Here is a 26,341-nt window from a genome sequence, read left to right on the forward strand (position 1 = left end):
GACCTCCATAACAAAACAAACTAGTTATAGATCTGTGACAGATGTGTCCTCTTTCTTCAGGAAAAATGTACCAGTGTAGAAGATAAAGAACATTCCTGCCATCATCAGGTCACTCCTTTAAAGCAGATCCACAGACTCTTTAATCCTGAATCATTAAATTAAAAAAATCAAACAAATAACATTCCTTCCCTGTTCTCTAGTATAAATGCTGTGCCTAATTAAAAAAAATGACTATAGACTTTTCAAATTGCTGACTCAGTTCTTAATTTCTACTTCTACTATGCACTTTATCTGGTTTATACTTCATAGATTTATCCAACAAAATGGGATAAAATAGATTAATATCGTAATTAGTGACCTGTATTAACATGTATGTAATTTCATCTCATGCAAGTTATAGATGAAATAAATGATTGATTGGAGGATCAGGGTTAAAGCCCCAGCACTAACAAGCTGCCACTGTTGGGCCCTTGAGCAAGGCCCTTAACCCTCATTGCTCCAGCATTGGGATATGTGAAGAAAGGATTTCACTGTGCTGTACATGTGACCAGTATCTATCTATATAAATACGGTACGCATCAAATAAATAAATGAAAAACAAATGACAAATGTAACAAATGAACTAACCGAATGTCACGGATAGCTTAAATCTTGAGTAATATATCTTTTTAATACATGGCATTAAGAAACATCAGAAAACGAACTGCTATACAGTGACAATGACGGTGTACAAGCCTGGTCTTGATATCTGAATTCTGATATAGTGTGATAAATAGAGTAATAAATAAAGCTTTGTTTGCTTGTACAGTAAGCTTAATGTTTTTAGTGCATGTGTATGTGAGTGTGTCTCGTAAAATTTTAGTGTCTTTGGTGGTTCGCAAGCCGTTAAACTGGCTGGTGTAAGGATGTGGCTCTTGGGTGCAACACAGTATTTTTTCTCATGGCCGCATGGCGTTATTGGTTTGTTTTTCTTTTCTTTTCTAATAAACGATATTGACCCTCTAGCTGTAAGCTGAGTGTACAAAGACTAGCATTACTGTGACCATCATGCTATTATAGATACTATTCATTGGGTTTAGTACGATCATTTTCTTTAATATATCATCGATGGCTGTATTTTTAATCAGGGAGATTCACTAAACTATGCTTCCTGGTCATGGTGGTGATACTGTTATCTTTTGGAAGTTTATTATCCATCTTTTACCTACAAAGATGGTTATAACATACAGTTAAACCATAAAATTACGATTCAGTAGTGTTCAGTAAATCTTTTTACAAATTCTTATTAAAACTACACGACATTCACATTTCCAAGACATTGTAAAGGTACAATACATAACACCACCGCCCAGGGAAAAGGAAACATACAGTTTAGTAAACTTTATTCTGTTTTCCTTATACGTCAGATGCCTAATGTCTGAGTTTCCTCTCATTTTAAATTCTGTGCGTTTTCCATTTCACTGCGTCCTTGACATGGGGTGCCACTTGCAGTACAAAGTTTAAAACAAACCAAAAAAAAAAAAAAAGCCTCTGAACTGAGGAGGTGACATGAGCAAGAGGATCTACTGTGATTACAAGCAGGACAGAATAAAAAAGGGATGGATGGACGGACAGACAGATAGATAGATAGCTAGGTAAATAGATAGATAGATAGATAGATAGACAGACAGACAGACAGACAGCGAGACTTCTTCATAACCAGCATGTTAAAGTGTATAACATACAAAACACACAGACGTGTGTGGAGTCGTTCCTTCTGTAGGACTGGACTGTATCATTTCGAGTGTTGATGCCACCTCGCACCCGTATCCTTCCTGTGACAGACAGAAGATTAGTGCGCTGAAAATATTTTGAACAGTGTGTGTGTGTGTGTGTGTGCACTTTTTATCTAGATGTTAAAAACGACCACAGCTGACACAACACAAATTTATTTCATTGAATGTTAATTGAGTTTTTTTTTTTTTATCAATAAGGTATACTATTATCATATATTTGTTATATATATTTATATATATTTATATACAGAAATACAACAAAACATATTTTTCTGTCCTAGACTGAAGGATATCAGCAAAGGGAAATGTAAACCATGTTCCATCCGATTTCTTGAAAAACGTCCCTCGACCATCGTCGCTCCCGGTCTGACACTTAACATATTTGCATAGGCAAAATGGGATTAGCCCTTAAACAGTGTGTTTCCTGAATCTTAATCTAATTATGCTGAGTGAAAAAAAAAATAAAAATCAACAAATAATAGCTACTCTTTGTCAAACCTCAGTATACAAGTGCACATGTCATTTACAGTGTTAGGCTTCAAGTAGATCAAAAGAAACAAATTGAACTAAAATGTGAAGAAACAAACAAAGAAAAAAAAAATCATTAAAATGCAACATGAGAGGTAGAGGAAACTCAATGAAATTCTTCCGAGATGTGTCAGTCACTACAAAGCACATGTGATCTAAGAGTTCATTCTGTATGTTTTAAAAAAAAGAGACAGGCAAGACAGAGAGTTTCACACAATGCCGAGTTTTGCGACAATCAGTCAATAACCGGCTGCTCCCTGAGACAGCCTTCAAGCAAAAAGTCTTCGCTTCCTATAGCAGGCTAAAATCAAGCCAAAGCATAAACATTAAATGTCAATTAATCCATGACACCAGGCATCGAATCCCATGCGATCGCTAGCTGAAACATTTTAGTATATCCGATATTACCGAGAATCTGAGATGCTATAACATCAGAATAAATCCTTAGTCTGTCTGTTCAGTAACTTTAGTAAAATGATTTTAAACATTTGCATTGACTGATTGTTTTTGTCTAACAAAATCTTTCCAGTGGATCTTAAAAAAAAAAAAAACCCCGTCATGGATTAATATGATAACTTCTTTTTTTTGTGGCTTAAATACCAGAACAAACATCTGCAGCGGGCTGCTTTCAGCTTTTAAATATTTCTTGTGTGACGTATCTAGAAAACATCCAGCAGATCTTCTTTAGCTCTGTGTTCACAAACTGCATGGCACACTGTTTAAATGTAAACGCAGTCCATGACTTCCAAATGCTTCAGCATTAATAATAATAAAAAACAAAACAGAAATCAATTAGGATTAAAAGTAAAAGAGGCTGCATGCTTTAAATCGGACACTATGACGTATGGCGATACTGATCGCGGCGAAACAGTGATCACCGTTTTGAATGAAGAGAAGGGCTTACAATGGCACGCTGTATGTGGTCTTGTACGGCTTTTAAAAACAATCGCCACAGACTTTCAGAGATTTCTATGAGGCCCTTGTACTAACCTAAGATGACTCAACGCTGCTGTGGATTCCCACTACACTATCTCTCAGGCCCCTCTGATACTAGCTGTATTATTTTTTATATATATATATAAACATACACAAGATATATTCAGTAAATTTCCCTCATTGTCTTTGAGTCACCAAGTTCACATTTTGAATGGTGAGTGACAAACAAACGCACTCCAAAACGCAGTCCAAAACGCATGCACGTTGTTTTTTTTTGTGTTTTATTTTATGATGTGTAAAGGTACGCAGGCTGACCTAGATCTCTCTTCGCATTGGCTGATGCTGATGTGTGAATCCACTAATGCTTCAACAGTGATTTTAAAAATGGCATCAGTGCAATGCTGGTTGAGTGTCAAAGGTCTTCAGTGAATTATTGTACATCTAGAGATTGGCACTTTAAATGCTTTTCCAAGCACCGAAATAAAAAGAGGAAAAAAGAAAACAGAATATTCTAAATGAACACAGACTCACTTATTAGCAAGCCATTTTCTCAAAGTACCACCTTCAAACTCGAAGAGCGTAGAACAAGGAAAACTATTGGTGTAATTTACTCCTAAGTTTAAAGCTAAGAGATGAGAACATGGTGGTACCAAGCAGGCATTTACATACTGTACTGTTTTGTCATGCACTAGCCACTGTAACAGGAAATAAATTGGCATCAAATTGACAGTCAAGTCTTAATCTGAAAAAAATTCAGCTGAAAATACTGTCAGCTATTTTCAGGGACAATAGATCCGTCCATATAGAAACGCTTTTAAGAATTATTCGTGTTGTGTGTTCGGAACGTGTTCAGACACGTAAACGCATGCTAACGGGATGTGCACTGCTCCTGGTGGCCTCTTTAAAACACTATCACCACAAAGCGGCCAATAGTCTGAAACGCTTCAGGGGCTTTGTACAGACCAAGTCCATGAAGCCTACATAAATAATCAGCTAGCCATCAATACACATCAGTCAAAACAAAACAAAGCAAAACAAAACAAAAAAACTATTATATTAAAACCAGAAGCATGTTATGTAACATCACCTCTGAGAAAAATGTGTCATTGTGCAGTGCCTGAACAAAGACAAGTCATTATTTGAAATACAGTGATGCCTTTAAAAACAAGGCAGTGTTCACAACCTTAAGACTTTTGTTTAAAAAAAGGCATTTCAATGTAAATGACAGCTCTAAATCTCTCGTGTACCTCTGAGATGTTGCTGAGTTATTTTCAAGCAAAACTCTTAATCCAGCAATGCTTACAACGAGTGACATACAGTACCTGTGCTTCTCTCAGGGACGAGCGGACTGGGAGGGCCTGGGAGCATGCGCACAATTAACTGTGGTTGTTGGTCAGCATCAGCAGCTTCTGTGCCCTTAATCAATATCGAGGCATTGTAATTTTTGCAGAGGAACGTCATGTTGATGGTTTGTTTAGCTGCCCAACCACAACACTAGCCCTTACATATCCCAGTGAAAAAAGCTGTTAAGACGGACGGACGAGAATTTGGGCAGACGGATGACGGTGGCAACTCTTCCAACAGAAAGATGCGCAACGCTATGTTTTCCCTTAGCGTACGAGAGCTTTAAAGGCTCTCTCCTCATGACAGCATAAGAAGTACATTTCTTATTCGAAAACCACTGCAGTCCTGCCAGGAGTTAAACGTCAAAGCTACAACCAATTCCAAAATCTTGTATCATGCAAAGTCAGGCGTTACCTGTAACAACTCTTATCCAATCATAAAAATGATCATTATTCGGTTGTCCTGGTGTAGGGAGAGAGAGAGAGAGAGAGAGAGAGAGAGAGAGAGAGAGAGAGAGAGAGAGAGAGAGAGAAGTAAAGAACAGGAAGTAGGGCTTGGATGGTTTTCCTTACATGATTCTTTTTGTCACAGTTGGCTGAGCAGCTCATATTGGCACTTAAACAGGAAGTGAACTTCGGGCTCACTACTGGACGGTAAGAATTGCTTAACTACTCGCTCTATATAGGAAACCTCACACCTTTCTGTAGTGGCACCGTAGGACTTTTTTTTTTTTGTCTCAAGTTTTTGGCTGTAACCTTTTAGGTGTCTAAGCAGGCTCTCTTTTGTTCCAGGAGGTCCTTGTAAACAGATGAGTTGAGGAAACGTGGATATGAGTCTCTGTGCATGAGCGTGTAAATCTGGAGCTGTGCCTCCTCGTACATCAGGCTGCTGGGCTCTGCCAGGCTCTGGTTGATGCCCTCCCTCACCCGGGAATCCAAACTGACCTACAAAACACAACATATCAAAATCACTTATATATATATATATATATATATATATATATATATATATATATATATATATATATATATATATATATATATATATATAATAAATTCTATATAAATGCGCTAGGGTTTAATTCCAGTAATCCTAATCATCAACTCATTTTATATCCAGCTCAATCATCCTTTGTTATGTTGTTTAGCAATCAGATCTTAGGCAAAAGTGTTTATGGTGAATATTATTAAGATTGTATAAATTTGATTTATTTCTTGAATTCTGAATTTATCATATTGTTTTATAACTACAGGGCAGCGTTACAACAACAAAAAAGAATGCGCTTTCTGTACTTTTCGGCAGTGGCAAGCATGTAGTCTTGTTGGAATTCAAACATGCATCATTTTTTACATCACTTACAATTTAATAAAGCTGGCTATAATTTGTCCAGGTTACATCTAAGGGATGGTATCTGGCAACCCTGACATTATTGGTGCCTCGTCATTAGTCGGTCTGCTGACCTGTGACTTTACGCTCCCTCTCTGTATCAGTATAAGATTGTACTCAGTGCATCGCCAGGCTACAAACACGTACAAAAATGTAGTACAGTAGAACCTCGGTTTATTAGTAACCTGGTATACTTATTCTTCATTGGACGAGGAAAAATCTTTTGCCAAATTTGTTTTGCAGGACGAACAAAAATTCACAGTACGCACATCATGTTAAAGGTAAAGTGCAGGTTAATTTGTTGTATTTTCCATTTATATTGTGTACTAATCATTGCTATTGGATTTCAGGTGCGTTAGGGACAAAAAAAACAACAACTTACGATTATATCTAATTATTTTTACATGAATATTTTTGGGGGTGTGGTACACATCATCCAACTTTACATTATTTCCTATGGGACAAAACGCATGACAAAGAGACTCTCGGAACAAATTAAATTCGTAAACCGAGGTTCTACTGTATTCCTATGGCATGGTGTAGCACTGAAGAAACACTGGTCAACATTTTAAAAGTCGAAAGCTTGAGTTGTTGCCAGAGCTGCATTTCAGACAGCTAAATCTCAATAGAAGTACATGGAAACAGACTATAACATTCACACGCATTCACCAATTAGAGGCTTTGTTTACACCTACACCATTTTGCCGCATGCTCTAATAAACGTGTCAGAAAATGAACTGATGTGCCGTTAGAGCTTCTATCCTGGCGATGGTGTTTATATAGTCTTTATGGTCACGCCATTCATGACTCAACCCGAGTCGCAGTAAATAAATAGACAGAATGCATTGGAATCCCACCTCTTTTGGGGACAGGATAGATACATAATCCTCATAAATGATCCTTGCTTTCTCATCTATAGCTGCTGGGATGGTCTCCTTCTTTAATTCCTCACAGGCTATCCAGAACATCAGGTTCTCCTCACTGTACTCCGACCGGAGGAACTGCCTAAAAATATCTCTGCCCTCTGTGGAGCGCATCATGAGCTCGAAGCTTCGTGCCCAGGCTACAAGTTCATCCAGTGTGGGACGCCTTCGGAGCGAGAAGAAAGCAGGCAATAAGGCTTTAATAACCACAGAATTCTTGACAGCATGCAGGGATGAAAACAGGACTAAGGATTAAGCTTTAATGGCTGAGAATCTTTTCTTTTATATGAAAGAAGCATCATTTATTGCTGACATGTCTGCAAACATGTTTGAAATGAAACAGGATAAAATAAAAAGGATGACTTATTGTTATATATTATAATAAAATGTTATATTATTATCTTTATAATATTTATGATATTATTAAGTCACATCTTAAATTATTAGCATTATTATGACTCATCTAGGTCTGTGTTAAGTGGAAAATGAAAAATAAAGCTACTGATTACTTACTGTTCTTCTGTTGCTTCAATGCTGTCCATTTTTGTACATGTTTGCCGCTCAGGATGTTCTCTACGCTCTTCATTCCTAAATTGGAAGAACCAATGTGGCTTAATAAAAGCAGTGAGCTGTGAAAAAACAAGCAGTCTGTGGTAATCCAGTAAGAAAAAGGGGCCACAGACTATTTTAAAGTAATGAAATTAATCTACATTTCAATTTCGATTTTAAAGCATTGACTGTCTGTTTGGCATCATGTGGTATTTTCATACGGGTGTATAAAACATTACACTTCCTGCCAATGCCTGGTCTGTACCATTCATGCATAAACATTTTACAGCAGTGGCTGGAGAACAAAGCCTTAATATTCATGTGTTTCTAGTAGTGCTGGATTAGAATTTGATGATGCTTGTGTAGAATAAATATAACAGCAGTGTGCAATACAAACAGAGTTGGCCGATGACACACCGGTGAACAAGACATCTGAGAAAACTTCACCATATTCTGCTGAATCTAGTGGCGTCGACTCGTTAGTGTTCCATTAAAATGATTCTACGCATCTATCTAAAAGGCTACATAGTGCATAGTGTGTAGTACAGGCCTGGCTAACCCGCGGCTCCCGAGCTACTTGCGGCTCTTTGCCCGGTTTCACGCGGCTCTTACTGTATGTTCATATCGAAGTTTGTATTTGTGTCTTTTTAATATGCGTGTTCGATTTGCTTGAGTTCAATACGGTATTTTCGTCAAACGAGCATGTGAGTGGGATGAAAATACCTCAGTTTCCCAGTGGAAGCAAATTGAGTTGATCATTTGAGTAAACAATTTGTGTCAAGTTCGCTCTCAAAATGGCAGGTTAAAAAAGGGTCATGATCATGTGTGTCCATGTGTATGATGTGGCTCTTTGCGGTAACACAGTAAAGAATGTGGCTCTTGGTCTCTGACTGGTTGGCCACCCCTGGTGTAGTATGTCATTTGAGACGTAGCACCAGTGATTTGTACATATAACGCTGTGGAGAAGTGATTGTGCCTATCATCATTTATCTTATAGCAGCTACAAACTGACATTTCCTCACTCCTTCTCTTTTTTGTCTCTCTTCAGGTTAATAAGACAAGAATCAACAAACAAACAAACAAACAAACAAACTTTTCAATGTTAATTTAATAAGATTAAATGATATTTATATACTGCTAAATGTATTCCTGTGGCTCAGTTGTCACTGTTATAGAAAATTAATCAACACATTTAACTGTGATGGTGCACAATTTGAATTTCTGTCATTTTACAAAATGGCTAATTAAAAATCCAGCACTTGCTTCTAGGAATGAGTATTTTGAGTGTCGGCCAAGTTTAAAAAAAAAGTTCAATTCAATTCAATTCAAGTTTATTTGTATAGCGCTTTTTACAGTTGACATTGTCTCAAAGCAGCTTTACAGAACACAAACATAGAGCAGAAGGTAAACATAAGTAATGATAAAGGAAATAACGAATAATAAAAGTAAAAGAATTGACAGAATAAAAGTTCTAGATTATTATTAGATATATATATTTCACAATGTGTATGTATTTATCCCCCTAAGAGCAAGTCTGAGGTGACTCAGGCAGCAGTGGCAAGGAAAAACTCCCTTAAATTGGTAAAGGAAGAAACCTTGAGAGGAACCGGACTCAAGGGGGAACCCATCCTCATATGGGTGACACTGGGGTGTGATTGTAATATACAGTCAGTTAAATGTTGTATTGGTGTAGAATAAAAGTCATTTATTGATATAATTATATAATATAATAATCATATAATTATTTAATTGGCATTTGAAACACCGCCTAAAACATTTCAAAATAAAACAATTAAAACAATTAGTGGTCAGACATGTGGGTGCCACAGTTCCCCAGAAATTGAGTATAATTAAGTGATACTGCAATGGTTCTTTTTGGCATGATGTTACAGGCCCAGGGATGCACTAACAAGCTGGAAAGAAATCCTACAGATCTATCTATCTAACAAGAGCAGTGTTCAAAAAATGATTTCAGTTCCACTTACTGAAATAATTGGACTATTTAGTTACGCGAGGGTGAAGCAGTCCTTCCTTTCATTGCACAGGTAACCAATGGCTACACAAAGATCCATTCATCTAACCAAAGTGGCTTGAGTTCAAGGTCTGAGTCACTGTGCTGAAGACACAGGAACAGGAACTTTGGATGTGCTGCTAATGGCCCTAAGAGCAGCATTAGTAATGATGAGGTTTTCCCTTTTGTGGCACTGAGTCTTTTAAAGACTTTTAACTAGAATCACCAAATTGTAAACCATTCCCAGAAAAATGATCAGTATGAAAAAGATTAAATCCTAAAACCTTCCCACCACCACCACCGCCGCCACCCCCAACAACTTTCCCTCACTCAACTAACTGATCTGATTAATTCCCAAAGCCATTCAAGACTTTCTATTTTGGGCCTGTAGAGAGGCTGCCTTTCATTTCTCAAAGTCTCTATTGTGTAAGTATAATTAGGCTTGCTAGCTGAAGGGCTCCACACATGCTGAGAGCACTCTAAATATATAAAGTGTTCCACACAGCTGTTTTGCATGTGATGTGGGGACAGAAATAGAGGCCTACACAGATAATAAATACAGAGCATAATAGGAAATGGTTTGAGGAAACCCGACCGTATAAACACAGGTTTGCCCACCAGAATCCCCCACACACTTCCTCAATGTTTTCTTTATTTCTTGTGATATTTGTGTTCACAATGAGTGCAGGGATTGTAGTAAAGGAGGAAAAAAATGGCATGACTGAAAATGTTCCCATCACTGGAAAACAGAAACATAGCTAGAAACAATAGACTGGATAAAAATAGAAAATATACTACAATGCAATGAAACACATACTCCCTCTCTCTCTCTCTCTCTCACACACACACACACACACACACACACACACACTCACACACACACTCACACACACACTCACACACACACTCACACACACTCACACACACACTCACACACACACTCACACACACACACACGTACAAACACACACAACCTCACATACGCACACACACACACACACACACACACTCACACACACACACAAACGCACGCACACACACGCACACACGTACAAACACACACAACCTCACATACGCACACACACACACACACACACACACACACACACAAACGCACGCACACACACGCACACACGTACAAACACACACAACCTCACATACGCGCACACACACAACCTCACATACGCACACACACACACACACACACACACACACACACACACACACACACACACACACACACACCTACTGTTATTGACTTTAAAATACTATTTTTAAAAAAGCTCTCATATTTCTGTTTTTCCATCATTTGAGATTTGTTTAAGGGTTAAATATTAACACAGTGACCCGGATGTGGGTAGCTAATAGCCAGAAGGTTAGATTACAGAATGCTGTTAGTGCCTGTTGCGATGTTAAAATGGATTTCCGAAGAGCTGCAAGATAAGAATCTTTAAATTTTCCAAAAAATTTAACACCTATCCTATAGATGTTATAGATGCTTTGTGGAAATGCCCATTGTTATAAATGCAACTAAATGAAAATAAATTAAAACATAAATTCAATACAATGTCACGTCAAAAGCAATTAAAATATAAAAGTTTAAATTCACCTCAAAACAAACAAACAAACAAACAAATAAAAACAGGTAACAGCCATATGAGACACCTTTAAAAAAAAGAATTAACAAGTTGCTAATATTTCCAAATTGACATTTCTGGCATTTGGTAGACACAATTATCCAGGGTGACTTACATTTTATTTCAGTTTATACAATTGAAGGTCACGGGCCTTGCTCAGGGGCCCAGCAGTGGCAGTTTGACTTCTGATCAATAGTCCAACACCTTAACCACTAGGCTACCTCATCACCTACAAATAAGCCTTTATATGCAAATTTAAAGCAGACTCCAAACTGTGCTTTGTGAAAATATCAAGCATAGGAGCTACAGCATCTTCCTACAATGATCTGAAAATATATATATACTAAACATAAAACATTAAGTAGATTCCAGGCAACACAAGGTGAGAGACAATAACAGCTTTTACCCACTACGATATTCTTGACAAACAGCCATTAACGGTTATTGACGACAAGGGACTCTGATACGATTAAAACAAAAAAGGTACCTTATAAACAACAGGCATAACAGCCTCAAGTGTATAAACAACACACACGGGCAGTCAGGAGAGGTAGATAAAAAGTAAAAAACATCCACCGATCTGTGCTATTAATGTCATTTCTTTATGACTTGAAACACTGCAATCATTTTACCTCAGATTGCACAATACCTCACAAACTGGATTGTATAATTGGCGTGTGTGTGTTGCTATCTCTCTTTAATTTTACATGTCCTCAATGTGTATGTGAGGGAGTGTGTGTGTATGTGTGTCTGTGTGTGAGGGTATTAAAGATTGTCTCTCAGTTGTTTATGCTTGTTGTGCTGTTGCTCTTCTTCTCCACAGAGATGGCACGTGCTGATAGGCTAGCTAAATAAACTCCACCGCAGCAGTCCGCTTATTTTTAATGTTTGTTCTGACAGCAAAAATAGAAGATTCTTTAAGAATTCTATATGAGAATAACAAATTTCTCCAAACTGGACTTAATAATTAACCAGTAATCCATGTGCAAGTAGCCAAATGAACAGAGCATGAAAGCTATGCTGTTCAATTCATATATTTGTAAATATGGCTCTGAAAGAGTCGGTACCTCAGCAGCTACAAACCTCTGGGCAAATTACTGATAAACACACGTCTGTGCATTTACAGGACTCAATTTTTAACCGAGGGGAATGAGGACAGATTTGAAATAACTGATAATCTGAGTATATAAGAGGTAGATTATTAATTTCTCTATCAGTATAAGATTCAGTATCGATTGATTATTTTTTTTTTAATGATGCTAAAATAGAAGTGGAAACGACGATAGCTACAATACAAACAGCAACTAATAATTCGATCCAACATAATTTATACAGGACGTGACTTACCAGAGGCATTTGCAGCAGCCGCACCAGCACAGACAGCAGGTGTTCGGTCTCGGGTGCCCAGGGGCCTGAGGGGGTCCTTCAATGTGGGCCTGCTGCTGTTTCCTCATCTCAAATCTGCTCACACTCTGCGGCTTAACAAACATCAGGACAACCGTTAACTAAACTCAACACCTCATGTTACATACAAAGACTTCACTGAGATCAAATCATATACATTTTAATAATGTGTTAACTTAGTTTGACAAATGTTTGACATTCGGTCCTGTGTTTTTTTTTTTATTTATTATTATTTGTTGGGGTCTATGTGTGACGTAAAATAGTACCGGGCCGCCCAAGGAACATTAAATTATTTCCATTTTATTTACTGTGGTGTATTTCTCTCGGGTTTGTGCGACTTTCCATGGACGAGAGGTTAACCGGTAGCTAAGAGACGTCACCTAAAGCCGCCCCAATACCGCGCATGCGCAAACTATCATGATATCGGGCCGGTGACGTCTGGAGCTGAGCAGCTGCAAGCGGCAGTGGTGTTGTAGCTTTGGGGGAGAGAAGGTGTGTATTGCTCTTCTCTCTGTTCACCGGTACTTTGTCATGTTTAACAGTGCTTGGTGTACGTGTATATTGTGTTTGTTCAAATTTAACCCACGAATTAGCAAAAATGAGTACGAAACAGACGTCGTTAGAAAGTTAGAAACTCTGCCGGTGTTCTGGATTAAAGTCATGGCGGAATACCCTGAGATTGTTCCTGTGTGAAGCAGGGTTTTCTGCAGTGATGGCAACCAAAACAAAACAACGGAATAAACTGGACATAAGCGACACACTTCGGGTGCCATTGTCTCCTATTACCCCAGATGGAACCGTCTCGTTGCAAAGAAACAAGCTCAGGGTTCTCATTGATTTAGCATTGTAGTGAGTTAAAAAGGCATGTTTATATACAATTAAATAAAAAATTATTAATTTTAATTTAATTGTATAGCCGCAACCCCCCACCCCCAGCGGGCCGCAGTAAAATTACCAAACATTGACCGGTCTGCGGCAAAAAAAGGTTGGGGACCACTGCTCTAACACACTGCTTTGTTAAAGTTTCCTTGCAGCACCACACAAGTTTTTTGCTTCATGATGCTGTTGTAGTGGAAATTTTTACTTTAGAGATGTTCTATGCTTCTATGCTCCTCAGGGCTGGTAGTTATTGTGACTAGAAATTGCAGCATAAACAGCTTCCAGTAGACCTTTACAGTGAGAGTAGCTTGGTCAGGAGATGAGCAGGCGATGCTTCTAAGCCAACGGTTGATGATGTTTTGTTTCATTTGAATCCTGTCTATAAACTCCTGATGTCATCAGTGATCGGGGCCCGGCCTTACTCATGCTATACGCTTGAGGTTGGGTCCTGCTGCGCAGCTGAACACAATAAATTATGAAACCTTTTTACTCTTACCCGTGCCTACCAGTGTGATATTTTATGCTTTAATTCTCTCAAACCTTTATCTGATTCCTTTTTACTTAACAAAGAGACATGCATAACAGAAAGCAAATTAAACCATAACTAGTTACCAGATCATGGAAACTTACTGAAATCCTATTGGTCACCAGGGCATTGACAAACAAAGGAAGGAGAGCACAAATCTAAATATACTTTGTTTAAAAGGTACATGGTTTGCCTAAATTAATCTTTTGATATGCTTAAACAGGAAAGCAACTGTCTATAGTGTGTAGCCTGACGGCTACAGAAATGACATCTGCTCTAACATGTCTGAACAGTAGGCTTAACCGTAACAAGCTCTACTGGCTATTTAACCAGAAGAGGCTGAAAGAGCCTGCTCATATAACTTTGCACAATTTAGAATTAAGGCATCGGGACCTTCATATCAGAAATATTTTCTGTTATGAATTGTTGTTAGTTTATCTGCATATAGCATTTTTGAATCATGTTCCATTACTGGACACACACCTCGATGTTTGTTTGTTTAATCGTTCAGCTTACTCTTGAGAAATAATGTAGCTGAAGGAATTGAGGGTTAAAGGGTTTAATTAAAGACTCAACAGTGACTCAGTAGATTATGTGGTAGTGATGGGATTCAAACTCAATCTTTCAATCACCAAACTACTACTGAGCATCCTCTGTCCTGTACAGAGATCTTTGGATGATTAATACACAGTTTTACTTAAAAACTTGTCTGAAAGAGAAATGTTTTTTTTTTGTATGGTACTTCATCTAAATTAAATAAGAGTCATTTCAAAGAAATGATTCAAGCAATCCTTAAAGCTGATTCATACCAATTGCATTTTATCAAGAATAGTTTGTACATCATTGACCACGTTCAAACTCATGTGAATTCGGTACATGCAAGCTTAGAAATAAAGTTTTTTTTTTTTTTTTTAAAGTATCTTTAAGAAAATAGCAAAAAAGCTCCACAGAATTTTCAGCTGTGGTAAAAAAGCACTGTGGGAAATATGTGTCTGCTGTACAAAAATATTCAACCCAAATATATACAAGTACACAGTATGCTATGCTAATCGTTTCTGCTACAGCGTGCCTGTAATAATAAGAATATAATGCAACTGGGCAGTACAGTACAACATAAAGTAAAACGACTTGCTGTTCTTACCTGCAAATCCATACGTTTGTCTTCAAGGCTTACAACACACTCATAGTGATTCACATTTCTCAAGCGCAGCAATCACAGGCCAGATATATTTTTTTTGTGCTGCATATTATGACTCTTGTTCATGTCATTAAAGTTAGACATGCAAAGCATGACCAGCACCAGTTAGGCTGTGGAAACATGCATATTGATGCAAAACATGTTCAGGAACGCCTTTGTTCACGCTTGTTGTACTCGTCAACTACTTTGGGAAATATGCAAAATAGTAAGCCGTCAGTTGGTTAGAGAAAACAACAATAAACTAGGAGAAGTCAGTGGACATCTCTGGTGCAATTCTAACCTGTACTTTTCATCTGCTGTTTTTTTTTCTCTCTCCATCATCCATGTGGTGTAAGAAGAATTCAACGGAAGCTTATAAAGTCACCAGTGGACAAAGAGCCTCTGTGTACTTTTCTAAACCATGGTTCAACATTTTGGGTTTGGCTAATTGAATTAGCACCATGTGTGCAGGGTTAGCATACATTGACCATGATTTGGGAATCATTCCAAATCCAAGTGGGTCTCTTCTTTAGAAAAGCAGAGGGAGACAACATGACAAAAATGAATCGCACAACATGCAGTTTCAAAGTGAAACTGCCAAACATCCAGACATCGCTGTGAGACCCAGATTAACTGGATTCATCCCTGGCATCCAGTAACTGGGACTGGTTTTTACAGCATACTGTATGATGTGAATAGCATAATTTGGTTACATACCTCAAACAATCCTATTTGTATCAGGTTTACTGTTTGCATGTCAGTGTACACTTTTAGAACAATATCACCATTATTTCCAACTAACAATTTAGTCAGGGACATAAACCGTGGTGAATCACGTAGAAAGGCAAAGAGCTTATAAAAGATAGGCCTATAAAGAAAGGCCTATATTCAGTCTATTCATAGATTCATTTATTTGTCTTAAGTGCTTTACCCTAACCCAGATCTCCACTCATTTGCACATAGAGGCAATTGTGAGCAACGAGTTCACCTACCAAAAGAGAACATGCAAAACTCTGCACAGACCATGACCAGAGTTCAGGATCACACCTGAAAACGCTGAGGCACCAACACTACCAGCTGCTCCACCGTGACGTCAGCTCAGACAAACTCAAATAAACATAGTGAATACACTACACATATATACAGAAGTGTTAAGCTCCTCCTTAATAAATGTAAAAGAACCATTCACTCATGTCTTAAAACTTTTTTGGCATGGTCCACATAAATCCTTTTTTGGGGAGTTCCATTAAACCCTCTAACGCCACCAACAGGCCAAGTTCAGGGCCAGGAGATCCCTTTCCACAAGTAACCACAAGTGCCTCTAAATCAAGCAACAAAGCTGCCTACTGTATATGTCGACTCGTATCGTGATTTTATTTATTTTAAAGTCCAACCTCTTGGGCCATAATCCTAACTTTTCTGTTCGGTCTTTTCTGATAGTCACAGCAGAAGTACTAACAACAGTGACCACTACTAAGAAAGACAAGAACCTGGAAGTACGGCTATATGTATATAAGAGTTATTTAATATACTGACAGTAAGAGTAAACTAGGTGTATAGATAATGTACTTTGGTGCTCTGTTTAAAATATGTTTGAAACTGTTTTAGGAAGTTTAAATCCATTTAACTTAAATACTATTATACAAATGTTAAATGACTTATATTTAAACCGTGTTTGTATTTATCCCTAATGAACAAGCCTGAGGTGACTGAGATGACTGTGGCAAAGCAAAACTCCCTTAGATGGAAGAGGAGAAAGCTTGAGAGGAACTAGACTCTAAAGAGAACCTCATCCTCATTTGGGTGAAACTGGACGGTGTGATTATACAGTATATTATTATAAACCAGAGTGTGTTATTATGAATAATTTCCTTTTGTTGTGTATTGTTGTGTATTGATTAGGAGGTTATTGTCCTTGAAAACCACATGTGAGTTATCAATATCATTAGGAAACAAAGCCATGAACTTAGACTTTGGTGTTCTTTATTCATTGGAAAGTTGCTTTTGGAAACAAAATCTGAGGTCATATCTTGGCTAAACTTTTGTGTACTGACACCATATCTGCTGTATTTGTTTGCTGGGACTACACTTCAGATATATTAGAGTTGTTTCCAGGAAGTCTACTGTACTTCTAAGAGTATAACTGCACAGTCATAAAGCTTAGTGTTTTGTACCTTTATCCTGTTTTTCCTAACAGTCCCTGTGGAAGCACGTACACTCATTCCAGCGCAGCAAGTGATGCAGAGCACAAAGCACAGTGATGTATTAGTGCCCTCGAGACAGATGTTACAACACACAAAGATTGCAAAGTCCTTCTCACATTCGTTTAACAATAAACTGTATCAGTGCTTTGGCAAAATCCTGAAAATAGATTAGCACCGATTCTACTGATTACTTCCTGAAGTTCCATTTTAATCAGGTTAAAGTTTCCTTATGATACAAACCCTCCTTTTACGGTATTCTGCTCGATATTTTGTAGATTTCAAATGTGAAATATGTTTTGTATGCTGTCCTTTTCTTAACATAATTACTCAACCATGATTCTTTAAAGTAACTGCTTTATTCTTGTCAGGGTTGTGTGGGGTACAGAGCAAAGGAACACTGGAGGCAGAGCAGAAATATACTCTGGATCTCACTCTTTCTCTCTGTCTTTCTCTCTCTCTCTCTCTCTCACACACACACACACACACACACATACACATACACACACACACACACACACACACACACACACACACACACATACACAAAGAAAAAAGAGATTAGATGTACACATTCATACTTCTTACACGAGCCAATCCATCTCATGGCATGTGATTGGAAATTAAAAAGAAACCCAACGCCCTATACTCTCTACTCCTGTGAAATTAAAACAGAAATATGATCTACAATTACAGTACTTCAGAGAATTAATATGTTGTGAAAAAAAAATCTAATATAATGTTCATTGACTTTTGAGTTGATCCTGGTGCTGAGACTTTTCAGTTGTTCTGCTCTGTTAGCTTGGGTCTGTTTCCTGTATTGTGATTAAAGAAAGACTCTCACCCATTTAGCATTTCATTTACATTTTATCAGTTGTGATATCCTATTAAATGTGGAAAAGGAGCTGCCGTGATTTATCTTTCTTTTTCACATGAAGGAAACCTGTGATTTAACAGGTGTGTGTCCACATCCTATATCCACTGCAGGATTTGTGCTTCGATAAAAGGAGCCTTCGGACTGAACGTAGGGGGAAAAATAAAAGTTTTAATGTCGTTTCACACTGGTGTCACGTGAACTTCGTAATACATGAGGATGAGTTGCAAACAGCAGGGGGGGGAATACCGCCTCACTAACAGAACTGTAAACAGATTGATGCCGGTAAAGTGATAGACAAACTGTGACAAATCTTATAAATAAATCTCACATAAAAATAAATAAATAAATAAACAAACAAACAAATAAATAAAAACATTCATTTGATCATACAGTGATGACTTGTCACATATAATCCATATGTGAAAATGATCTATAGCTGGGAAACTGGTCAGAGTAAATCAGGACGTTGATGCTCCAAGAATTCGAGCTATTCTTTTTTCTGTTACCCAAAACTAAAAAATGTCTCTATAGTAATATAATAAAATGAGGTTTTAAGACTTTTAAAAGATGCACAGTATAAATGGCAAAGAATGTAAGAATAAAAGGGATAAAATAAACCGAGCTTTGTCCTGTTTACTCGACACACGACGTGATTAGTCAAGCCGTGGTGCCACATTAGCGTTTAATAACTATAAGAAAGGAACGGCGATGAACTCCGGAAAAATCATCCAACAAATGGCGCAGATACAATCTTACTTGGAAAACATCTTTCTCAATCATACAAGCTACTAATTTCATCTGACTAAACTGAATTCGGCCCTCTCTGCCGACACGGCAGGATGAATGTGACACTGTGATAAACGCAGACATTTACATGTGTGTATTGAACACGTGAGGATTCATTCAATTTTAATTTCCTTTATAAAACTGCTAGTACTGTATGTTAGGGGAAAGCGAAAGAAAGTCTTCTTTACTCCTGCTCTCACACACAATCCAAATTCCCTACATGACCATTATGACAACTAATTAAAATGAGATTTTTTGCTAATTTTCCCAAATTATATATGACACAGGAAACAACAGCACATTTCTTTTTTGATTAACTGATTAGTCATATGGATGAATCAACACGTAATCGTCTTAAAAGTGGCTTGGGAACGATAAGTGCTGTAACTTACCAATTGGCATTTTCGTTTTTTTATAGTTTAGTTTAATCGTTTAATGTGAAAAGAAACATTTAACATCTCGTGACTTTAGTGACTTTCTCTTCTAGATCTAATCGAATCCCTTTAGATCTAATCCCATCCCTTTTATGATGATCATTTATCATACCATATCATTCATCAAACCAGTAAAATTGTTGAAATGTATAGATTTAAATGTATATTTCTTTTTGTCTCTTGATCTACACCGTACTACATGACATTCATCTTTCAACATTCATTACAACAAGGCGATTTTAAACAGGTGAAATTTATCCGGCCTCGTTAGACAATGAAATCGCCGCACGTTATTTTACTCCTATGTCGCAAAAATGATCGAGCTGTTCAGTTCATTTTATTCATCGAGCAGGAAGAGCTTTCATTTCACTGCTTGTGTATCACGGCGACGTGCTGCTACAAAAAACAATATTGCAAAGAATGAAACATACCATGATTTTACTTTAGTTTTGATTTTTCAGCTCCATTCAAAACAGACACACTGGGCGTGTTTGCTGTGGTCAGAATCCGTGTGTGATTGTTCCTCGTGCCTCCCGCAGTCTCGGTCTGGTTTCAGACTCACTTGGTTTTATTGAACCGCGGTGCATTTGTGTTCTTATTATCTTATTATTCTGCTGCTATTATACACAGCAGAGTGAATGAAGTGTGCATCTATGTGCGCTGCATGCTGCAAATCAAGAGATGTCCAGGATGATGTGTTGTGGAAGCTAATAATGTCATTATCGCTGTCATTAAAATGCATGCGCGGGTTACTTTACTTCCTGAAGAAGTGTGGGCCAGTGCAACCAAACGCAGACCACCTCCTACAGGTAGTCTTTGGTTTGGTACTACAGTTAGCTTCCTGGTCTACATACAGCATTAACAAAAACAATTTTTAATAAAAGCAATGCTCTGTTTCACCCCAGTGTGAAAGCCCCTGAAAAAAAAAACCCCCTAAAACCAGCTTTCACACAGTGCTATTTGGTCCAGAAGAGTCAGTGCTCTTACTGCCTCATGTGCTTTACTATGGTATTACATTCTACACAGGAAAATAAAGGCTTGCTCTCACTCACTCTCACACTAATAATAATATATGTATATATGTATAACAAAGCCATATCAATACATCTTCATCATTTAAACTGTGAGCTTGTAAAGTAATAGTTCAGAACATAAAAACGTTTTGTGAAGTCAGATTCTGTGAGATCAGTATTGCAATAATTATTGCGCAGTATTAATATGAACTTATTGTGCAACCATTGTACTGTTACTGTTACCATTTCAGGAATAATTTGTGAATAATTATTTGTGCTACATATTATATCTGAAAATATTCTAAAACAGAGATATCTATTGATTTAAAAAAAACATAGCAAATTTGAAATAATAGCATTGTGCATTATTGTAAAAGACTACTAATATTCTAGGTCAACAATTTTTCAATTTTAGACCTTAATCGGTCTCACCAGTGGGAGTAAGATGCCCCTTATACATTAGTGAAAATGCAGCCTACTATGTGCTGGAGCGCCTGAGCGCCCCCACTACAGTACGCACAGTGGTACAGATTTGGTGGAATATGTTTTTTGCACTGCACTGTATAACAAATAGAAGACAACCATTTATACAATTTGATATTACACGTAGTTAAGCACTTCATTCCTAATTACTCAGAATGTGTCACGTTGTTACGAAACAAAACCCTCCTCTAAGCTAGGTGAACACTTTCATGTAATATTATGATTGGTAATCATTCACATGTGAGAATTCAAGCCAATTCTTACACAGTTAAAACTGCATAACACATTTATGGTCATTATGAACCATTTATGAACCATTTATGAACTCTTCCTGCCCAATCAGAGAGAAAACATTCTACCATTCTAACTTCTGATTCCTTCTATGACATTGAATACATTTACATTTATGACAACTGGAATCCAAAGCAACTTTCATTTTATACAGATGAGCAATTGAGGGTTAAGGGCCTTGCACAGGGGCCCAGCAGTGGCAGCTTGTTGGACCTGGGATTTAAACTCACAACCTTACAATCAATAGTCCAAAATAGGGCTGGGCGATGTGGCTTACAATTGTATCATGATATCAGTGTTTCATATCGGTCGATATCGATAATTATTGATATTTTTTATGACAGATTTAAAATAAGGACCAGGAGAAAAATATATTACATTTAAACATTTTTATTTTCAACTTAACCTTCCTCTGATCATAGTCCCCTCAGTTATTAAGACAAAAATGTCAACAACCAGGTAAACTCAAATCATTAAAATGTAAACATAAGTCTAAAGTCACAATGAACACTTAAAAATTATCTCTTAACATTTTAGTGTTTAGTGCTATGAAGTTCACTAGCTGTTCACCTTCTAGCAGACCAGCACAAGACAACGATATATGGCACAACCAAACTTGATACTGTTACATGATTGGCTGTTAGCGTGTCACTCCCTACGTTGCTAGTTTACCAGAGAGTGAGTGCTTTGTTTATGCAACCAAACTTGCTTCGCAACCTCTGTTTTCTTCTGACAGAGAATAAAAAAATATCGAATGTTTTATCGAACACATTTTTTATTGATATTGATTACGTGTCTATCGTGATACATATCGTTATCGTTTTATCGCCCAGCCCTAGTCCAAAACCTAAACCACTAAGCTGCTACCACATCCCCACATCCTTGAGGGGTTCACAGTCTCAAATGATTGAGTGAATCTTGTGTCGAGTCATCAAGACCCCACCCTGCTTTCGGTTCACATCTAAGTTGACCTCAAAAAGAATTGATTCGCTGACTAAAAATCCAAGCCTTGGAGTCAATTCTACACAAAATGACTTTTCTTGTGCACAGACATTTATCTAGCACTGAACTGTTTCAGTAAGAATGACAGATGACTTGAAAAAGATTGCAGAAAACAACAAAGATTGATTGTTTATATTCTGGCCTGAAATCAGGGATTGAAATTGACGTTTGCTAGTTTGTGTGTCTCATTGGATCAACATAAGCATATAATAGTATTCTCATGCTGTCAGTGAAGTTGGAAGGCACTTAATGTCCTGTTATTTACTTAAGCCTAGTTATTAGTTCTGTAATAGAATTAGTTGGAAATAAAAATTAATTGGAAAAAAATCGATTATCAATTAATCCTGAGTTGTAGCCCTAGACACTAGTGTAAACAAGGTCTAATGTGTAGCAGTGTGCACTTGCCCTGATTCTACTTCTATGAATCAAACTAATCAACATTTTTTTATTCAAACAGCATTGTGTATCAGACACCCTCTGTGTATCGGACACCCTCTGTGTATCAGACACCCTCTGTGTATCGGACACCCTCCGTGTATCGGACACCCTCCGTGTATCGGACACCCTCTGTGTATCGGACACCCTCTGTGTATCGGACACTCTCTGTGTATCTGACACTCTCTGTGTATCGGACACACTCTGTGTATCGGACAAATTCTGTGTATCGGACACACTGTGTATCGGACAAATTCTGTGTATCGGACAAATTCTGTGTATCGGACACACTCTGTGTATCGGACAAATTCTGTGTATCGGACACTCTATGTATCGGACACTCTATGTATCGGACACTCTATGTATCGGACACTCTGTGTATCGGACACTCTGTGTATCGGACACTCTGTGTCTCGGACACTCAACAAAGCAACACGTGTTTAAGGCCTGGTTTCACAAAACACTGTAAAGCTGAGATGGTCATAGCTGGTGGATAAAGGCTTCAGTTTAAGAGGGACTTTGTGCTGTGATGCTTTCTGGGAACTCAGTCCAGTGCGGTTAGTTCTATGAACAAACTGTGAGTTTGCATGCAATTTCACAAAAACGTATGCGATTTCCTCTGCAGCCGTGGTGTTTAAAAGGGAATCACAGGGACAGAAAGCATCACCTTTTTATACAGGCCTTCATTCAATAACCTTCTGAAGGAGATTTTGTGAAGTGTCATAATGTGCAAAAACCTACCATGCAAATTAGCAGCTGTCTATCCACAGACCAGGCAGAAACCTCATTGTGATACAGTGGAATGTTGAGTTGAATATGGTGCTGGGATATAAACGCACTGGTGACCAGTTGTTTCTTCTCTTACCATCACTGGTTGAGGATATTTGAAGAGAAGGTGTGGTAGGTAGAGGTAGGTTTGCTACACCTGGCATTCACAGGCAAATCCTTTTCTTCATTCAAGGGCAAGGTAAACCAGGATAAAACATCTAGGAACAATAAAAACTGTTACTAAAATCTGTTTGTGTGTGACAGCAAAATGAGACATTCATGTTATTTAACACATTTTGCCAGATATTTAGCCTCCGGTGGCCGATAACCAATTCAACTCAATTTGTTTGTATTCACACTGTTTCCAAGCAGCTTTACAGAAGTATAGAAACAGAATAAAAACGTTGAAGTTAAAATTTTAAAATGAAGTCACTATATATCTCTAGCAGCTATACCTAATATTGCTGACGGCGGCAAGGAAAAACTCCCTGAGATGATATGAGGAAGAAACCGTGAGATGAACCATACTCAGAAGATAACCTCATTGTCATTTAGGTGATAAGGGACAGTAAATAACGTAAATGTAAATGTCCTTTCTGACTGACTGACTGACTGAACTAAGCTGAGAATGATATCAATGTCTGTTCCCCAACCTAGGTGTGGTTTCACAAAGGATACAACACGTTGACACTTAATACACACTAGAGCAGACATCACAAATAATATTTTCTCTACCGGTTATAAATTTGAACTTTAGCTTAACAGGACCTTTCATGAATTCAGATCGATAGATGGACAAAAGCAACGTGGCCACACACTAATAAAATACAAGTAATGAAACATATCAGAACGTGCCATTGTAAGAAAAATAATCGACACTGACAAAGGTGAGGTGGAGTGATGCTGTTACCAATAGGAAATATTACTAAGAAACCTGAAAGTGAAAAACACCTTAAGCATAATATATAAATGTTCATCATGCATTATATACTTAATTTTTTTTCAATGCCTATTTAGAATATAGTTAGACGTTTATAACTGTGAAAGATCGCTTACTATTGAAACATTCACGTGTTAAACCAAGTGCATTAATACAAATCTTGCCTGAGCTGCTGTTACAGAAAAATAATCAACACACAATGGCTCAGAATCAAGAATTCAATAGTGCTGTAGAAGAATTGATGTGAATTAAGCAAAAAGTAACGGTGTGGATGCCAAACCCGGCCGCTAATCTAACCTCTACACCACTGTTGTTCCATACAGTTGTGTGAATTGTTAGGAATCGGTAAGCACGAAACCATAAGGCTGTCTCGGCTGCGAAAAGAACCCCGGAAATGTCTTACCAAGTGTGTAAAAGGTTAAATCACTACCATCTGATCATCTTCGCCTTAAGAAATGTAACTCAGTTCAGGCCCAGTGCAATTTACAGCATTAATAAAGGGAAGCAAAAGGCAGCTTGGTTCATTCTCAGTGCTTCTGTAGGTAATCAGGACTGGTTATTTCAGTGGGCATCATCTGTCAGCTCTTAAATAAACAGCTGATGGAAAGCAGATGGGCGATCAAAAGGAAAGGGACTCTTAAGAAGAGATAGTGGGCGGATGGCTTGTGTTAGGAAGCGTGGGAAAAACGACAAGGATGAAGGCAAAAAAACCCTCCAGTGTGGTCGTTAGTATTAGTGTGTGTGTGTGTGTGTGTGTGTGTGTGTGTGTGTGTGTGTGTGTGTGTGTGTGTGTGTGTGTGTGTGTGTGTGAGTGTGTGTGCGCGTGTGTGTGTGAGTGTGTGTGAGTGTGCGTGTGTGTGTACGGTAAAAGTGTCAGGAACAACCCCAAGCCTGTGTGATGTTAACACGGTCTGTACTGTATCGCGTTGCTCTTCTCACTGTGCAGCTGTGAAAAGATTTGATTTGTGAATCTGAACCAAGTCACTGCAGGTAGAGAGAGAAGGAAAAAAAGGTAGAAGCGAAGCCACGGAGACGTTTCTTTAGCATTATAAATAAGAATAATGATTTGTTATCGTGTTATAGTTTCGCACACACGCTGAACATCACGGCTACTTCTCAGTTAGCTAACGTTAGCCGCTGCTTATTGTACACGACGTTAAGGGCGACAGTTAGCCAGTGCTGCTAGCCGCCGAGAGCTAGCGGGACATTGTGAAACCTTTAAAAGAACATTTCTCGCCTTACCCTCTTCTTCTCCCCGTGTTAGTCGTCCGAATGGGTTGACTTTACAGTTGTTTCTGACCGATATCCGCGGTGTCACGCGACGAACGCACGCCCTGCCGTTTTATCTCCATCAGCGCTCACCCTGTTTTTTTCTGCCATCCGCCCAACTTCAGGACCGAGCCAGTGGGAATCGCACTGCGCATGTGCCGCGTAGCTCCAGCTGTCAACGCGCACGGACCGAAGCTGCAGGCTATACGTCCAAAACCGCATACTAGCCTACTACATAGTGCGGTTACTATAGTAACTAAAGGATGTACTGTCTAGACTATTTAGTGCGGTAGTATGCGGTGTGTGCTCAGTCACGACTAAGGGCCATGTAGAGAAAGTTATTCTAGCAGACCTGAGTTGTTGTATTTTATTTCATATATTTACATTGTATTAAAATATATATCTTACTTTTTTTTTAAAAATAATATTAAAAATATTTTAATATTTTTCGAGCAGTAATTTTTAATATGCGCTATACATTTTTTTAAATTGTAATTTACATCCGTGGAATTTATGACTAGGATAAAAATCAATTCAATTAAATTTTATAAAACTAGTTAATTAGATTGTATGCTAAACGTATTTAAGATAAAACGTTGGGTCTAAACAATAACTTCTTTTGTCAAAAACGTTGCCTTGTTGCTAAATAAATAAATAAACTATATATAATCTCTTTGGGCATCTATATACAAGCTGTTCATGCTTAATTCCGGTATATGAACCAAGAAGAGTTACAGCTCTTGCAATACATCGTTGTTCGCCACTAG

The 26,341-nt window shown here is 37.9% G+C and overlaps 1 protein-coding gene across 5 annotated transcripts; it reads right to left on the minus strand.

Annotated features, from left to right (window-relative positions):
- Window positions 1–651: 651 nt before the first annotated feature.
- rgs17 (regulator of G protein signaling 17) lies at window positions 652–25,837 on the minus strand. Of its 5 annotated transcripts, none has more exons than XM_027175096.2 (6): window positions 15,040–15,147; window positions 12,437–12,567; window positions 7,406–7,480; window positions 6,827–7,058; window positions 5,339–5,527; window positions 652–1,814 (listed from the first exon to the last, which is right to left on the minus strand). In XM_027175096.2, the coding sequence occupies exons 1-5, from the start codon at window positions 15,049–15,051 to the stop codon at window positions 5,342–5,344; spliced, it is 636 nt and encodes a 211-aa protein (XP_027030897.1). In that variant the 5' UTR covers window positions 15,052–15,147; the 3' UTR covers window positions 652–1,814; window positions 5,339–5,341. The 5 variants fall into 5 exon arrangements, with proteins under 5 accessions (XP_027030897.1, XP_027030899.1, XP_027030898.1 ...); XM_027175098.2 differs by lacking the exons at window positions 652–1,814; window positions 15,040–15,147 and adding exons at window positions 23,463–23,583; window positions 25,548–25,837 and having other exon boundaries at window positions 5,049–5,527; XM_027175097.2 differs by lacking the exons at window positions 652–1,814; window positions 15,040–15,147 and adding exons at window positions 23,339–23,583; window positions 25,548–25,832 and having other exon boundaries at window positions 5,049–5,527.
- Between the last annotated feature and the right edge of the window lie 504 nt (window positions 25,838–26,341).

Source organism: Tachysurus fulvidraco, chromosome 4 (genome assembly GCF_022655615.1).
Source record: "Tachysurus fulvidraco isolate hzauxx_2018 chromosome 4, HZAU_PFXX_2.0, whole genome shotgun sequence".
Taxonomy (NCBI): Eukaryota; Metazoa; Chordata; class Actinopteri; order Siluriformes; family Bagridae; genus Tachysurus; species Tachysurus fulvidraco.